Below are 17,774 nucleotides of genomic sequence, written 5' to 3' on the forward strand. Positions count from 1 at the left end.
TAAATTTAAGTGGTTGAAATTTTCTGAAATGCCACAATTTGATACTGAAAGACAAAAATGTGTACTATTATATAAGTTTGAAAAACAATGCTTAATTTGTCTTATCTCTAAAGCATTTATCAGTCCGCTTTAACACAAAAAACAACCAAGTCAAAGTAAGGTGTGTGTCAATATATCCATTGAGTAAGAAGTGGGCTGTGGGAGCTGTCCATGGTTCTGAAAATGGTGGAGTAGCGTGCAACAATTTACTATTATTACAGGTTAACACGAAAAGAGATATGAAGGCACAGAGACGAAGCTAAACTATTTAACTAACCTCTAGTGGAGAGTCTGGTTCATCCAGGATGCTCTTTTCACTCTGTATCCGCTGCATCGTCCCTGCAGAACTGGGGTCCATTATCAGCACGTTTTGACTACCAGCTCTGCCGAACTTACAGTCACTCTTTCTGGAGTCAGTCGTCCTGCACACCTCGTAATTGTACACGTGTTGGAGAGTCCCTGTCCCCAAAGTGTCTGAGTAACGTGGAGGATAATATGGAATCACAGGGAGACTGGAGTGATACAGGATGCGAGACTGTCTCCATCTGTAGATTTTCACTGATATAATAACCACTAAACACGTGATGAAGAGGAAGGAGACCACAGCCAGAGCCAACACTAAGTAAAAAGTCAGGTTGTCATTGTACTCCTTGTCGTGGGTAAAGTCAGTGAACTCCGACAGCACTTCAGGGAAGCTGTCCGCCACTGCTACGTTCACAATGACTGTAGCTGAACGAGAGGGCTGCCCGTTGTCCTCCACTATAACAGTCAGTCTCTGTTTCACTGCATCTTTATCAGTCACTTGGCGGATAGTTCTTATTTCTCCATTCTGTAAGCCCACTTCAAACAGCGCCCTGTCTGTGGCTTTCTGCAGTTTATAGGAGAGCCAGGCATTCTGTCCAGAGTCCACATCAACAGCCACCACTTTAGTCACCAGATAGCCCACATCTGCTGACCGAGGCACCATTTCAGCCACCAGAGAGCCGCCAGTCTGGACTGGGTACAGGACCTGAGGAGGGTTGTCGTTCTGGTCCTGGATCAGTATTTTCACACTCACATTGCTACTGAGTGGAGGAGAGCCTCCATCCTGAGCTTTGACGCGGAACTGGAAATCTTTGATCTGCTCGTAGTCAAAAGAGCGCACTGCATGGATGACTCCACTATCAGCACTCACGGACACATATGAGGAGACTGGCACTCCGTTAACAGAGGAGTCCTCCAGTATGTAAGAAACACGAGCATTCTGGTTCCAGTCAGCGTCTCTGGCTTTCACTGTGAATATAGAGAGGCCTGGTGTGTTGTTTTCTACAATGTAGGCCTCATATGAGCTCCTCTCAAAGACAGGAGCGTTGTCATTCACATCAGAGATCTGTAAGGTGAGAGTGACGCTGCTGGAGAGGGAGGGCACTCCCTCATCAGAGCAGGTCACAGTTATATTGTACTCAGAGGCTGTTTCTCTGTCTAATTCACTGTCTGTCACTAAGCTATAGAAATTATTTGACGATGTCTTTAAAACAAAGGGTACATTTTCGCTGATAAAGCATTTCACGTTTCCGTTTTCTGCTGAATCTAGATCCTCAGTGTTTATCATTGTAACGACCGTATTGAGTTTAGCATCCTCTGATATCACGTTTGACTTCGACATTATGTTGATTTCTGGTTTGTTGTCATTTACATCTTGTACATCCACAATTAATTTGCAAGAATCTGTGAGTCCTCCTTCATCACTAGCGAGTAAATTTATTTGAAAATGTCTTGATCTTTCGAAGTCAATATCGCCAATTAATGAAACTTGGCCGTTTTCCGTATTTACCTCAAATATCTTCCTTACATTATCTAATGTATTTGTGATTGAATAAGTAATTTTACCATTAGAGCCTTCATCTGCATCTGAGGCTGTAACAGTAGCTACAACTGTTCCTTTAGGTGAATTCTCAGTAACTGTAGCTTTGTATGTGGACTGTGTAAAAACGGGGGCATTATCATTTACGTCTAAAACTGTAATAACGATCAGCATTGTTCCTGACATCTGCGGCTCTCCTCCATCTACAGCCGTTAACACAAGAGAAATCTGCTCCTGTTTCTCTCTGTCTAAAGGCTTCTGTAGCACCATCTCCACATTTTTATTTCCATCAGCGTTATTGTGCAGTTTTAGAGCAAAATGATCGGCCGGTTTTAATTCGTAGCTTTGAAGATCGTTAATTCCAACATCAAGATCCACAGCCCTCTCCAGCACAAATTTTGCCCCCGTGATGGCTGACTCGCTAATTTTAAATTTCATTTCACTTTTTTCAAAGGTCGGAGCATTATCATTGATATCTGTGATCTGGATTGTAACAGAGTAAAACTCCATAGGATTTTCTAAAATGATTTGAAAATGCAAAGCACAAAGCGCCGTCTCTGTACACAGCGCCTCTCTGTCGATTCTCTCTTTGACGAGGAGGACTCCTCTTTCTCTGTTCAGCTCGATGTACTCGTCGCTGTTCCTAGTATAGATCTTCGCTTTACCAGATATCAAACGTTTTATTTCTAAACCTAAATCTTGTGCTATGTTGCCCACTAAAGATCCTTTCGCCATTTCCTCCGGAATAGAGTAACTGACCTGCCCCAACACTGAATCGAGGGAAAGGAGAGAGATAAACAGCAGTACTTGCCAATTCATTGTTCTATCCGATTGTTTCCCAGTTAGGCTTCACAGTCTGCTTATATTCCATAAAACAGGTAACCCTGAGAATCCAATCTCAAATCTCAAATCACCAGCTGCATAAAGCATTCGTTTGAAGAAATTTACTCGCAGGTCGAAATAGCTTCTTTTTCAATAATTGTCCACAAAAATAATTGTCCGTTCGTTGCTCCTCGAGTTCTCTCTGTGTTATGACGATGTTACATGGGAGGTGCTGCTTCAACCCTGCTCTCACTCATCAACACTCTGGTCAACAGCGGCCCTAAGAGTCCATGGTGGAAAACTGCAGAACACCAACTAAAATTAAACACTGAGGGAACTAACTGTAAACCAATGAACCAACTTCAGTAATATCTTAGACTTCCCAAGCGACTGCATGAAGACTTTGAAATGCATCATGATTGCAGCCTAGCTCAGAATAATAATACATTTGATGATAGTAGATAAACCGTCAAAGGCAGCCTAAAGTGTGTATCAGATCTTGCAGACGTCTCAAGAATCAGAGTGGATATGAAATCCGACACAAAGAGTGGAGAGGGACTCAGAACGAAGAAAACGAAGGTTACCATAAACAATGGCAATTATGAACAAATAATAAAAAGAAAAGTGGAAGAGACCGACATTTAAACTGTAGGAAAAACACCAAGTAAGTGGCTAGAATATGTTTACTAATACTGGAACAACGGAAGTCGCTGCCCGTGGTTCTGAAGTGAATCCACTCTGAATGAGGGCCACAACTGTAGTCAAGCACGTAATGCTATAGACCCATATAATGTTTGGAGAATACTTAGAAACATTTCTATGACAGATATTCGTATCCTGTTTCCATTACCTCGACAACCACTTGAACTACTACTCATCCTACTCCTATCATTATTGTTGCTGTTGTTGTGACTAAAAATACAATGTGGCGCTAAAGACATCTGCAGCCTCTACAGCCGCTCGTACTACTCCTCATAATACTATCATTATTATTGGTGTCGGTGTTACAAAAAATAGGCTACTGTCCTACTGAAGAAGGAAAAAAAAAAGAAAATGTATTCGAAAATGTTTGGGGTAATTACGTTTACCCCAAACATTTTCGAATACATTTTCATTTTTTTTCCTTCTTCAGTAGCACAGCGTAGCCTATTTTTTGTAGGGAAATGTATGAAAAAATAACGCATTCATTTTTCATATACAGCATTTTTATATACAGCATAAAACCTCGTCTCTAAAATTTCCCATAAAACTGTATAATCCCCTGGTTGTTACTTGAAGAAAAGAGTTGTGTGTAACAGTGAAACAAAATTAAATCAGTCTAACCTCTAGTGGAGAGTCTGGTTCGTCCAGGATGCTCTTTTCACTCTGTATCCGCTGCATCGTCCCTGTAGAGCTGGGGTCCATTATCAGCACGTTTTGACTACCAGCTCTGCCGAACTTACAGTCACTCTTTCTGGAGTCAGTCGTCCTGCACACCTCGTAATTGTACACGTGTTGGAGAGTCCCTGTCCCCAAAGTGTCTGAGTAACGTGGAGGATAATATGGAATCACAGGGAGACTGGAGTGATACAGGATGCGAGACTGTCTCCATCTGTAAATTTTCACTGATATAATAACCACTAAACACGTGATGAAGAGGAAGGAGACCACAGCCAGAGCCAACACTAAGTAAAAAGTCAGGTTGTCATTGTACTCCTTGTCGTGGGTAAAGTCAGTGAACTCCGACAGCACTTCAGGGAAGCTGTCCGCCACCGCCACATTCACAATGACTGTAGCTGAACGAGAGGGCTGCCCGTTGTCCTCCACTATAACAGTCAGTCTCTGTTTCACTGCATCTTTATCAGTCACTTGGCGGATAGTTCTTATTTCTCCATTCTGTAAGCCCACTTCAAACAGCGCCCTGTCTGTGGCTTTCTGCAGTTTATAGGAGAGCCAGGCATTCTGTCCAGAGTCCACATCAACAGCCACCACTTTAGTCACCAGATAGCCCACATCTGCTGACCGAGGCACCATTTCAGCCACCAGAGAGCCGCCAGTCTGGACTGGGTACAGAACCTGAGGAGGGTTGTCGTTCTGGTCCTGGATCAGTATTTTCACACTCACATTGCTACTGAGTGGAGGAGAGCCTCCATCCTGAGCTTTGACACGGAACTGGAAATCTTTGATCTGCTCGTAGTCAAAAGAGCGCACTGCATGGATGACTCCACTATCAGCACTAACGGACACATATGAGGAGACTGGCACTCCGTTAACAGAGGAGTCCACCAGTATGTAAGAAACACGGGCATTCTGGTTCCAGTCAGCGTCTCTGGCTTTCACTGTGAATATAGAGAGGCCTGGTGTGTTGTTTTCTACAATGTAGGCCTCATATGAGCTCCTCTCAAAGACAGGAGCGTTGTCATTCACATCAGAGATCTGTAAGGTGAGAGTGACGCTGCTGGAGAGGGAGGGCACTCCCTCATCAGAGCAGGTCACTGTTATATTATACTCAGAGGCTGTTTCTCTGTCTAATTCACTGTCTGTGACAACGGTAAAGAAATTGTTCGTTGTTGATCTAATAGAAAAAGGGATGTTTTCGTTTAAAACACACACGACTTTGCCGTTTTCATTTGCGTCTGGATCTTGTACATTAAGCATTGTTACAACCGTTCCCGGTTTCACGTTCTCAGATACCGTGTTTGAATTAGACATGATGTTAATGGATGGAGGGTTATCATTTGTATCTGTCACATCCACAATTACTTTACATGCATCGGATAATCCTCCCTGATCTGACACCTGAACATCAATTTCGTAAAGTCTCCTTTTTTCATAATCGACATTTGCAGCTAAGGTCAATACTCCATTCTCTGCATCAATTTGAAAGAGACTTGCTGCTCCAGATTTCGAAATCATGTATGTTACTTTTCCGTTACTGCCTTTATCTACGTCAGTAGCCCTCACCGTAGTTATTACAGTACCAACAGGAGCGTTTTCTGTAACACTTGTTTTATATTCCGCCTTCGAACAAACGGGAGGATTATCATTTACGTCTAACACGGCTATGAGAATCTGCATGGTCCCTGAGAGCTGTGGTTCCCCACCATCGAAAGCGGTTAATATTAAAGATATATGCTCATGTTTTTCTCGGTCTAAGGGTTTCTGTAAAACCATCTCGACATGCTTAGTGCCATCTCCTCGGCTGATGGTTTTCAAAGCGAAATTATCACTGGGTTTTAGGGCGTAGCTGTTCAACCCGTTGACACCAACATCACTATCCATGGCTTTGTCCAAGACGAAACGAGCTCCATTAAGAGCCGATTCGCTAATTTCATATTTCATCTCACCCCTCTCAAATGTGGGAGGGTTGTCATTTATATCGGTGATTTCGACAGTGACCGTGTAAAACTCCATTGGGTTTTCCAGGATCATTTGAAAATGGAGCGCACAGGGCATTGTTTGGCCGCAGAGCGATTCTCTGTCTATTCTGTCTTGAATTAGGAGGACTCCTCTTTCTCTCTTTAGCTCAATATATTCTACAGTGTTACCAGTATAAAGACGAGCTTTACCGGACTTCAGTCTTTCCACATCTAAACCTAAATCCTGGGCTATATTTCCTATTAGAGCCCCCTTAGCCATTTCCTCAGGAATGGAGTAGGTGACCTGCCCGCACACTACACTGACAGAGATCAATGAGATTAACAACAGCACTTGCCATTCCATCTTTCCGGTCGACGCGTCTGTGAAGAAAATGAGAAAATCCTCTGTTTCTTGGCCCCAGGTTCCGATTTTAACCTGTATTTACACGCAAATGCCCCAAAAGGTGAGCACTTATCCTAAATTGTGGCAAAAAGGAATCCCATTATGCCGTCCTGGCTTATTCTGTTCATGGCAGTCCCGACTGTTAACTCTGCCTCTCTCTATTTCCCAGTGTAATATGTTGAGATATAGGGGAGGTACAACTGCTATTAATGCTTCCTCAGCTACTCATTGGCCAACAGCGTCCCTCTCTGTTCGATGAACTGAACTACATGGCGTCTTGTTGTGGTAATCACACTAAAGAAATAAAAAAAATATGTAAGAGAAAGATTTATTAAGAGATATCTGGCTGGTTTTAAATTTCATTATACACTAAAATTCATATTTGTCTATACAATCTGTAAACAATAAACATATTACTGAAGCAACGAATAAATTAGACTATGAAGAAGTAATACAACCACATGAAAAAGCTAAAAGCACAAAAACACAGGTGCAGCTACACAGACACAAAGGCAGAGACATATACCAAGAGTCAAAGAGGACGAAATGGGCAAAATGTATATGATTTGTTAGACCATGTACTTCATACACACTGCAGCGACACAAATATCATTTGCGCTATGCATGGTATGGCATACACTCTACAAAGCCATTTTTTCCAATTCCATATGGTGTTTGGTCGAGAACCTGCAAGCTGTGTATACTGAAATTAAATAAGTACGTTTTTCAATGACAAGCTTATTAAAGATGTGAAAAGAAATGTATAAGAAAACTAATAATACATAACACTGAGGTACACATACAAACAAAAACAAAAACAGACCGGGAGAGAGAGAGAAAAAGTCAATTCACCATTTCAATTTTCTTTTCCAGTAAAGCATTTGAGTCACACTGTTGGTCTGTGCGCTGTCCATGGTGCTGAACCAGAACAACTACAAAATGAAGTACACGTCTATTCCCAGCAAGATAAATTAAATAGAAATGAAACATGTCGCAAGTGAAACGATGGAAATGGTCTAATTCGCTGTCTTGCAAAATAAATAAATAAAAGAGGCAAAAGAATAGCAGAGGAGGAAAATCTATATTTTCTGAAAAACTAACCTCTAGTGGAGAGTCTGGTTCATCCAGGATGCTCTTTTCACTCTGTATCCGCTGCATCGTCCCTGTAGAACTGGGGTCCATTATCAGCACGTTTTGACTACCAGCTCTGCCGAACTTACAGTCACTCTTTCTGGAGTCAGTCGTCCTGCACACCTCGTAATTGTACACGTGTTGGAGAGTCCCTGTCCCCAAAGTGTCTGAGTAACGTGGAGGATAATATGGAATCACAGGGAGACTGGAGTGATACAGGATGCGAGACTGTCTCCATCTGTAGATTTTCACTGATATAATAACCACTAAACACGTGATGAAGAGGAAGGAGACTACAGCCAGAGCCAACACTAAGTAAAAAGTCAGGTTGTCATTGTACTCCTTGTCGTGGGTAAAGTCAGTGAACTCCGACAGCACTTCAGGGAAGCTGTCCGCCACCGCCACGTTCACAATGACTGTAGCTGAACGAGAGGGCTGCCCGTTGTCCTCCACTATAACAGTCAGTCTCTGTTTCACTGCATCTTTATCAGTCACTTGGCGGATAGTTCTTATTTCTCCATTCTGTAAGCCCACTTCAAACAGCGCCCTGTCTGTGGCTTTCTGCAGTTTATAGGAGAGCCAGGCATTCTGTCCAGAGTCCACATCAACAGCCACCACTTTAGTCACCAGATAGCCCACATCTGCTGACCGAGGCACCATTTCAGCCACCAGAGAGCCGCCAGTCTGAACTGGGTACAGAACCTGAGGAGGGTTGTCGTTCTGGTCCTGAATCAGTATTTTCACAGTCACATTGCTACTGAGTGGAGGAGAGCCTCCATCCTGAGCTTTGACACGGAACTGGAAATCTTTGATCTGCTCGTAGTCAAAAGAGCGCACTGCATGGATGACTCCACTATCAGCACTAACGGACACATATGAGGAGACTGGCACTCCGTTAACAGAGGAGTCCTCCAGTATGTAAGAAACACGGGCATTCTGGTTCCAGTCAGCGTCTCTGGCTTTCACTGTGAATATAGAGAGGCCTGGTGTGTTGTTTTCTACAATGTAGGCCTCATATGAGCTCCTCTCAAAGACAGGAGCGTTGTCATTCACATCAGAGATCTGTAAGGTGAGAGTGACGCTGCTGGAGAGGGAGGGCACTCCCTCATCAGAGCAGGTCACGGTTATATTATACTCAGAGGCTGTTTCTCTGTCTAATTCACTGTCCGTCAGTAGGTTAAAGAAATTATTTGACGTCGGCTTTAGTGTAAAAGGAATATGTTCATTAATGGAGCAGTGGACTTTGCCATTATCTCCAGAATCTATGTCCTGAACATTTACCATAGTCACAACTGTTGCTGGTTTAGAGTCCTCGGGAATTACATTAGTCTGTGACATAATATTAATAACTGGTTTGTTATCATTAATGTCTATCACTTCAACTGTAATCTTACATGAATCTGTCAGGCCTCCGTCATCACTGGCTTGTACATGTATTTGATAGTAACGTGCCTTTTCATAATCTACACTACTTCTCAAGATCAAATCCCCATTTATTTCATTAATTTCATATATGTCTCGTACATCTGCAGCGGTGTTGGATATTGAATATGTTATCTTGGAATTTGATCCTTTATCAGCATCAGAAGCAGTGACCCGGGTTATGACTGTACCTTTAGGGGCGTTTTCTGTTATTGTAGCTTTGTAAACTGTCTTTGTAAAAACAGGTGCATTGTCATTCGCATCAAGCACTGTAACATGTATCTGCGCTGTCCCAGATAGGTTTGGTTCCCCTCCGTCCGCCGCAGTTAAGACTAGAAATATCTCCTCTTCTTTCTCTCTGTCAAGAGGTTTTTGTAAAACCATTTCCACTATCTTTTCTCCATCGGGCTGATCTTTGAGTTTCAGCACAAAATTCTCGGTTTTAGTCAGAAAATAACTCTGCAGACTATTCATGCCAACATCGGGATCTATTGCCCTTTCTAGCAAGAATTTCGCTCCTATTACGGCAGATTCGCTTATTTTGAATTTCATGTCATTTTTTTCAAATACTGGGGTGTTGTCGTTTATATCTGTAATTTCTACAACAACAGTGTACAATTCCATAGGGTTTTCTAATATAACCTGAAAATGCAAAGCGCAGGGCGTCGTCTGTCCACACAGCGCTTCTCTGTCTATTTTCTCTTTGATAAGGAGGACTCCCCGTTCTCTGTTCAGCTCGATGTGCTCTGCATCGTCTCCTGTAAAAATCCGAGCTTTGCCTGATGTTAATCTTTTTCTGTCTAAACCAAGATCCTGAGCGATGTTACCGATTAATGAGCCCTTGGCCATTTCCTCAGGAATAGAGTAGCTGACCTGTCCGGCCACCGATGAAAGAGACAGGAAGGTGATAAACAACATCACTTGCCGCCTCATTGTTCTGTCCGGTGTCTCCATGCAACACGAATCCAGTTTCAGTGCTATCTCCGTTGGAAGATACATCCAAAGTATTATCTTGATATACAAAAGAGCTTGGAGTAATCAGTTCCTGGCCGTTTACTGCAGCTTTCCGTGTCGGTCCTGGGTGCACTCTTACTGTGTAATATTCACACTGCGTGTCTGTTTCTCACTGATTTAAGAAGAAAAGAAGATGATGGGGGAGGTGCTGCTGAAACCTGCTCTACACTTATCACACACTGGCCAACAGCGGCCCTAAGAGTTCAATCTAATGTACTACACAAATCTGTGCAAATGGAAAAGTATCGAAGCCTATCATGTGGAGGACAGACGTTTGACATCTCAGGTGAGGGTCAGATATTTCACACTCAATGATGCACCTAACGACCACACCACCCTCAATCAAACACCAGTAATATAAGCCCCCACGCGATGGTGCAAATACTTTTGAAATATAGACCAAATCTTTTTTCTAGAGAAGAAATGACTTTTCAAGTTAGATAAACATACACAAGCAATGAAGACGGGCTTTGAAAGCGTAATTCGCGCTGTTACCACTCGCAGAATTAGCAACTACCCACATGCATAATCTTAATGATACAGAGAGTATGAAATGATTATTGGGTAACATGTGGGGATCCTGAATACACTGAAATAATGTAAACACAAAGCAATGAAACAGAATAAAGGTACCTGGCCTTATCAAAGACCTATATTAAGACACAGTTAATATCTATACGTGTTAGTGGGAAAAACATAACACTTACAGGGAACAAAAAACATTGTGATAATCAGCGAAAAGCTCAAAATCTCTACAACAAGGTCTACTCAAAACATATTCATTTCGTGTATATGTCACATTTCTTCAAATTGAATTGAAGTTTTTTGATTGCTGCATCAAATGTGAAATTTAATTTAAACAATGTTAAATTCTAACCTCTAGTGGAGAGTCAGGTTCATCCAGGATGCTCTTTTCACTCTGTATCCGCTGCATCGTCCCTGTAGAGCTGGGGTCCATTATCAGCACGTTTTGACTACCAGCTCTGCCGAACTTACAGTCACTCTTTCTGGAGTCAGTCGTCCTGCACACCTCGTAATTGTACACGTGTTGGAGAGTCCCTGTCCCCAAAGTGTCTGAGTAACGTGGAGGATAATATGGAATCACAGGGAGACTGGAGTGATACAGGATGCGAGACTGTCTCCATCTGTAGATTTTCACTGATATAATAACCACTAAACACGTGATGAAGAGGAAGGAGACCACAGCCAGAGCCAACACCAAGTAAAAAGTCAGGTTGTCATTGTACTCCTTGTCGTGGGTAAAGTCAGTGAACTCCGACAGCACTTCAGGGAAGCTGTCCGCCACCGCCACATTCACAATGACTGTAGCTGAACGAGAGGGCTGCCCGTTGTCCTCCACTATAACAGTCAGTCTCTGTTTCACTGCATCTTTATCAGTCACTTGGCGGATAGTTCTTATTTCTCCATTCTGTAAGCCCACTTCAAACAGCGCCCTGTCTGTGGCTTTCTGCAGTTTATAGGAGAGCCAGGCATTCTGTCCAGAGTCCACATCAACAGCCACCACTTTAGTCACCAGATAGCCCACATCTGCTGACCGAGGCACCATTTCAGCCACCAGAGAGCCACCAGTCTGGACTGGGTACAGAACCTGAGGAGGGTTGTCGTTCTGGTCCTGGATCAGTATTTTCACTGTCACATTGCTACTGAGTGGAGGAGAGCCTCCATCCTGAGCTTTGACACGGAACTGGAAATCTTTGATCTGCTCGTAGTCAAAAGAGCGCACTGCATGGATGACTCCACTATCAGCACTAACGGACACATATGAGGAGACCGGCACTCCGTTAACAGAGGAGTCCTCCAGTATGTAAGAAACACGGGCATTCTGGTTCCAGTCAGCGTCTCTGGCTTTCACTGTGAATATAGAGAGGCCTGGTGTGTTGTTTTCTACAATGTAGGCCTCATATGAGCTCCTCTCAAAGACAGGAGCGTTGTCATTCACATCAGAGATCTGTAAGGTGAGAGTGACGCTGCTGGAGAGGGAGGGCACTCCCTCATCTGAGCAGGTCACTGTTATATTATACTCAGAGGCTGTTTCTCTGTCTAATTCACTGTCTGTCATTATACTAAAAAAATTATTTGATGTGGAGGAAATTGAAAATGGAATGTTCTTGTTAATGTAACACTGAACCTTTCCATTTTCACCAGAGTCTGGATCTTGGATATTTACAATCGTCACAACAGTGCCAGGCTGAATGTCCTCTGTTAGTACACTAGATTTTGACATGACATTTATTGCAGGTATATTGTCATTTGTATCAAGTATTTCCACCATAACTTTACTGGAATCAGTTAATCCTCCTTCATCACTGGCCTGGACATGTATTTGATATTGTCGCTTCTTTTCAAAATCAGTGCTTCCGACCAATTTAACTTCCCCAGTCTCTCTGTTTATGTCAAATATTTCAGATGCATCATCAGAGTTCAATATAGCATAGGATATCTTTCCATTAGATCCCTCGTCTAAGTCAGAAGCACTAACTACAATCACTGCCGTTCCTGCGAGCGAATTCTCTCTTAAGGTGGACTTGTAGATTTTCTGCGTAAAAACCGGAGCGTTATCATTACTATCGAGAACATTTATATTGATCTGAACAGTCCCGGAGAGCTGAGGCTCACCTCCGTCTACTGCCGTCAATACAAGCGACAAATGATCCTGTTTTTCTCTGTCTAAAGGTTTTTGTAAAACCATTTCAACCATCTTGCTTCCGTCGGCTTGGTTTTGCAGCCTCAACATGAAGTTATCAGTCGGATTTAACAAATAACTTTGAAGACCATTCACTCCGACATCCAGATCCATTGCCTGTTCCAACACAAATACAGTTCCTGCAACAGCTGACTCACTTATTCTGAATTTCATTTCACCTCTTTTAAAAATCGGGTCGTTGTCATTAATATCTGTAACCTCGACGGTAACGCTATAAAATTCCATAGGATTCTCCAAAATAACCTGGAAATGGAGAGCACAGGGCGACGTCTGAGCGCAGATCAGCTCTCTGTCTATTCTGTCTTTGACGAGGAGAACGCCTCTTTCTTTATTTAACTCGATGTATTCCGCACCGTCTCCCGTATATATGCGAGCTTTTCCTGATTTCAGTCGTTTTACATCCAAACCCAAATCTTGTGCAATATCACCCACGAAAGAGCCCTTCGGCATTTCCTCTGGGATGGAGTAGCTGAACTGCCCAATCACTGTACTGAAATAGAGGATCGAGATAAACAGCAGCACTTGCCGTCTCATTGTTCTGTCCGTCGTGTTCCTGTGAAATGAACCGCGTAATATTCCTGTAAAAAGCGACATTCTCTTCAGTAGTGACTCTTTCTATGTCCCTGGGTCGGTTGCAGTCACCAGTTAGATCATAAATTACAAATGTAAAATAACAGTATGCGTCCAAATTAACGCTAAGAGAACCAGTCTTCGTATCCCTGACTGTTCTTGTGTCTTTCTCCCGTTCTCTGTCTGAAATGATGTGGGAGGTTCTGCTGATTTCCTCTCCCAGCTAACACAGACTGGCCAACAGCGGCCCTAAGAGTTCATCATGCTGAACGACAGCATGCTGTAGAATACAGAAACTATTCACAGTCACTTTCAGTATTCAGGTTTTCAGAATTCTTGAGTTTAACATGGCGATTTAATGTGACAAAATTTTTGTTTTACATCCTCTTAGGTTTATTTGTATTTTACGATGAGCCTGAAAGGTCAATAACATGAAAAACAGAAACTTGGCCTTTGTAAATTAGGTACAAACAGTGATGAGGGCTCGTATAGATTTACTCGAAGTGTCTCTCTCTTTCTCTCTCTCTCTCTCTCTCTCTCTCTCTCTCTCACACACTCACACACACACACACACACACACACGAGCTCCTGAAGCTGCAGTGTCACTTTCTTTCGGGCGCATTCTGTATTATTTTCAACCACCGTTAAATAAATTAATCCAGCTCACTGTGTATAAAAAAAACAGCTTTAAAACCACAAAGGTTTGTCCGAACCGAATTCCAAGAGCAACATCTCAAATCAAACGCAGCAACCTGTAAAGGTCCTTGCATTAACAGTGTGGTTTTAATTGCAATCAGGATTTGAACACACCTTTAGGTGAGTAAATTATAATTTAGGTTTGTAGCACTGACTCACCTATGAAGTGTTTTTAAGTCAACCGAGTGGAACTGGATGTACATTTATGCAGGTAAACCATACATAAATATGTGTCCGACAAATTTTACGTTTTTATTCAGACGATGTCAAGTCAAAAAGATACATATTTCTATTTCAAATCAGATGACAAACAGCACATCATAGCACTTCTAGGTATGCTCAAACTGATGCCAAAGAAACGAAATAAGTAAATAAAAAAATAGAAAAGTGAAGAAAACACAGTGTCACAAATATCCCCAGAGTAGAGGAAATTGATCTTTCACTGAGAACAGATAAAACTGTGTTGTGGAAGGACTTTGTTAAACCAAACACAGGTTGACATTCAAACAATAACTTGTCTCCAAACAAGAAAACACTGACCAAGAAGTGAGGCGTGCTGAGACGCTGTCCGTGGTGCTGATTTAGGGAAAAAAAATACTTCCTTTTGAAAACGCCACATTTCAAATACTGGGCAACGAGTTACAGCGAAAAACATATGATATCCCGTGTTTAAGTAATACAACAAGTGAAACACAAATATGTAAGGGTAACCAGGGGTTTAAAAAATGATTTTCCCAAATTCACGTTAAACTCCGCTATCAAACTGTTCAACAAGTTCGAAAGTTAAACTACCTAAATTGAATCATTGGAAAATTTAACTGAACAAGTGTAGTTCTACATTGTTTACGTCATTAGTTGTGGAAAAAACTTAACTCTGTGATTGTGTCTGGTCTCCTCCACTGAAATTAAATTGTTAGAGACATGTTTAAATGTGCAACTCTGACATAACCAAAGTGGAAACATTTCTAACCTCAAGTGGAGAGTCCGGTTCATCCAGGATGCTCTTTTCACTCTGTATCCGCTGCATCGTCCCTGTAGAACTGGGGTCCATTATCAGCACGTTTTGACTACCAGCTCTGCCGAACTTACAGTCACTCTTTCTGGAGTCAGTCGTCCTGCACACCTCGTAATTGTACACGTGTTGGAGAGTCCCTGTCCCCAAAGTGTCTGAGTAACGTGGAGGATAATATGGAATCACAGGGAGACTGGAGTGATACAGGATGCGAGACTGTCTCCATCTGTAGATTTTCACTGATATAATAACCACTAAACACGTGATGAAGAGGAAGGAGACCACAGCCAGAGCCAACACTAAGTAAAAAGTCAGGTTGTCATTGTACTCCTTGTCGTGGGTAAAGTCAGTGAACTCCGACAGCACTTCAGGGAAGCTGTCCGCCACCGCCACATTCACAATGACTGTAGCTGAACGGGAGGGCTGCCCGTTGTCCTCCACTATAACAGTCAGTCTCTGTTTCACTGCATCTTTATCAGTCACTTGGCGGATAGTTCTTATTTCGCCATTCTGTAAGCCCACTTCAAACAGCGCCCTGTCTGTGGCTTTCTGCAGTTTATAGGAGAGCCAGGCATTCTGTCCAGAGTCCACATCAACAGCCACCACTTTAGTCACCAGATAGCCCACATCTGCTGACCGAGGCACCATTTCAGCCACCAGAGAGCCGCCAGTCTGGACTGGGTACAGGACCTGAGGAGGGTTGTCGTTCTGGTCCTGGATCAGTATTTTCACAGTCACGTTGCTACTGAGTGGAGGAGAGCCTCCATCCTGAGCTTTGACGCGGAACTGGAAATCTTTGATCTGCTCATAGTCAAAAGAGCGCACTGCATGGATGACTCCACTATCAGCACTAATGGACACATATGAGGAGACTGGCACTCCGTTAACAGAGGAGTCCTCCAGTATGTAAGAAACACGGGCATTCTGGTTCCAGTCAGCGTCTCTGGCTTTCACTGTGAATATAGAGAGGCCTGGTGTGTTGTTTTCTACAATGTAGGCCTCATATGAGCTCCTCTCAAAGACAGGAGCGTTGTCATTCACATCAGAGATCTGTAAGGTGAGAGTGACGCTGCTGGAGAGGGAGGGCACTCCTTCATCAGAGCAGGTGACTGTTATATTATACTCAGAGGCTGTTTCTCTGTCTAATTCACTGTCTGTCACCAAGGTAAAGAAATTATTTGACGTTGACATGATCGCAAAATGAATATTTTCACTTAGAGCGCAGTGAACTTTGCCATTTTCATTTGAATCTGGATCCTGAATGTTCATCATTGTCAGAACCGTGCCTGGCTTAACATCCTCAGATATGCTGGATGACGTCGACATAATGTTGATAGCTGGTGGGTTATCGTTTGTGTCCAGCACCTCTATTATAACTTTACATACGTCCGAGTTACCGCCTTCATCTGATGCTTGAACGTCTATCTCATAATGCCTAAATTTCTCATAGTCAAGTTTCCCCATTAACATAACCACGCCACTTTCCTTATCTACGTGAAAAAGTTCAAGTGCGCCCTCAGGAACATTAGTAAGTGAATATTGTATGTGTCCGTGCAGACCTTCATCTGCATCAGAAGCGCTCACAGTGGTTAGAACAGCTCCTTTTAACGAGTTTTCTTTCACATTAGTCTTATACTCTGTTTGAGTACAAACAGGTGCATTGTCGTTTGCGTCCAGCACAGTAATCACAATTTGCATCGTTCCAGAGAGCTGTGGGTCGCCACCATCTGTAGCAGTTAATACTAAAGACAACCGCTCCTGTTTCTCTCGGTCAAGATGCTTCTTCAAAACCATCTCAACATTTCTACTGCGACCTATTTTATACGGGTTTAAAATGAACGTGTCACTTGAGCTTAGCGAATAGCTCCGGAGCCCATTAATACCCACATCGACATCAACGGCCTTTTCTAAGACAAATTTCGATCCGATTTGCACCGTCTCACTAATGTCAAATTTCATTTCACTGTTTTTAAAAACCGGAGAGTTGTCATTAATGTCAGTGATCTCGACTGTGACGCTATAGAATTGCATTGGGTTCTCCATAATGATTTGAAAATCAAGAGAACAGGGCGTCGTCTGTCCGCAGAGCTCCTCTCTGTCTATCCGCTCTTTGATTACAAGGACTCCTCTTTCTTTATTTAACTCGATGAATTCTTTACTTTCTCCGGTATATATACGAGCTTTCCCTGATTTCAGCCGTTTTACATCTAAACCTAAATCTTGTGCTATGTTACCGACCAAAGATCCTTTCGCCATTTCCTCGGGAATGGAATAGCTAACCTGCCCCAAAACAGACCTGGGGGAAACAAACGACAGAAATAACAGTAGGCCCACTTGCCGTGTCATTGTTATGTCCGACATTCTCCCGTACATTAAACAATGGTATCAAATCCGTTGGAGAGAACCGTGAGTAAAATTATCCGGAATCCACACTCCCACGAGTGCTGAAAATTCGCTTCGTATCACCGTGATGGACAATCTCCTTGTTCCAAGCTGTGCCTTTTCGATCATGTTTTTTTCTCTTTCTCCGTAACACTTCGAGATGATGGGGGAGGTACAGCTGCAATGAGCTCTGAAATATCAGCAGACTGGTCAACAGCGTCGCTGTGAGTTGAATGTACTGAACTACACATCACGCAGATCTTCCTGTTTTGTTTTTTTTTTTTTGTTTGTTTTTTGCTCGTTTGTTTGTTTTTCCCTATATAATACGCATTCAAACTCGTTAATTACAAACAAAAATAGATTTTACTTGCTGTAAT

General features: G+C 42.7%; 5 protein-coding genes across 28 annotated transcripts in view; all 5 read right to left on the reverse strand.

Annotated features, from left to right (window-relative positions):
* The window catches only part of LOC139606386 (protocadherin gamma-C5-like), a 276,343-nt gene that overhangs the window by 109,424 nt on the left and 149,145 nt on the right, over positions 1 to 17,774 (reverse strand). The window contains exon 1 of one of the 24 annotated variants that reach the window (XM_071458544.1): positions 317 to 3,081. The exons of the other annotated variants lie outside the window; for them this stretch is intronic. Coding sequence (XP_071314645.1) covers positions 317 to 2,701 — 2,385 coding nt within the window. The 5' untranslated portion in view covers positions 2,702 to 3,081. Of the gene's footprint in view, positions 1 to 316; positions 3,082 to 17,774 lie in introns of those variants that run through there. 24 annotated transcript variants of the gene reach the window in all.
* On the reverse strand, positions 3,162 to 6,406 carry LOC139606417 (protocadherin gamma-A2-like). Its single transcript, XM_071458600.1, has one exon. The coding sequence runs from the start codon at positions 6,404 to 6,406 to the stop codon at positions 4,013 to 4,015; it is 2,394 nt and encodes a 797-aa protein (XP_071314701.1). The 3' UTR covers positions 3,162 to 4,012.
* Positions 7,289 to 9,997, reverse strand: LOC139606390 (protocadherin beta-16-like). Its single transcript, XM_071458570.1, has one exon. The coding sequence runs from the start codon at positions 9,995 to 9,997 to the stop codon at positions 7,289 to 7,291; it is 2,709 nt and encodes a 902-aa protein (XP_071314671.1).
* On the reverse strand, positions 10,877 to 13,331 carry LOC139606408 (protocadherin beta-16-like). The gene has a single exon (XM_071458591.1). The coding sequence runs from the start codon at positions 13,329 to 13,331 to the stop codon at positions 10,878 to 10,880; it is 2,454 nt and encodes an 817-aa protein (XP_071314692.1). The 3' UTR covers position 10,877.
* Positions 14,928 to 17,388, reverse strand: LOC139606406 (protocadherin gamma-A2-like). The gene has a single exon (XM_071458589.1). The coding sequence runs from the start codon at positions 17,386 to 17,388 to the stop codon at positions 14,929 to 14,931; it is 2,460 nt and encodes an 819-aa protein (XP_071314690.1). The 3' UTR covers position 14,928.

Source organism: Trachinotus anak, unplaced genomic scaffold (assembly GCF_046630095.1).
Source record: "Trachinotus anak isolate AG129_WGS33_773 ecotype Australia unplaced genomic scaffold, CSIRO_AGI_Tana_v1 ptg000021l, whole genome shotgun sequence".
Lineage (NCBI taxonomy): Eukaryota > Metazoa > Chordata > Actinopteri > Carangiformes > Carangidae > Trachinotus > Trachinotus anak.

Bases quoted from the DNA above. Each gene is read 5' to 3' on its own strand.
- LOC139606417 (XM_071458600.1), bottom strand. From the start codon at position 6,406: ATGGAATGGCAAGTGCTGTTGTTAATCTCATTGATCTCTGTCAGTGTA.
- LOC139606390 (XM_071458570.1), bottom strand. From the start codon at position 9,997: ATGTATCTTCCAACGGAGATAGCACTGAAACTGGATTCGTGTTGCATG.
- LOC139606408 (XM_071458591.1), bottom strand. From the start codon at position 13,331: ATGTCGCTTTTTACAGGAATATTACGCGGTTCATTTCACAGGAACACG.
- LOC139606406 (XM_071458589.1), bottom strand. From the start codon at position 17,388: ATGTACGGGAGAATGTCGGACATAACAATGACACGGCAAGTGGGCCTA.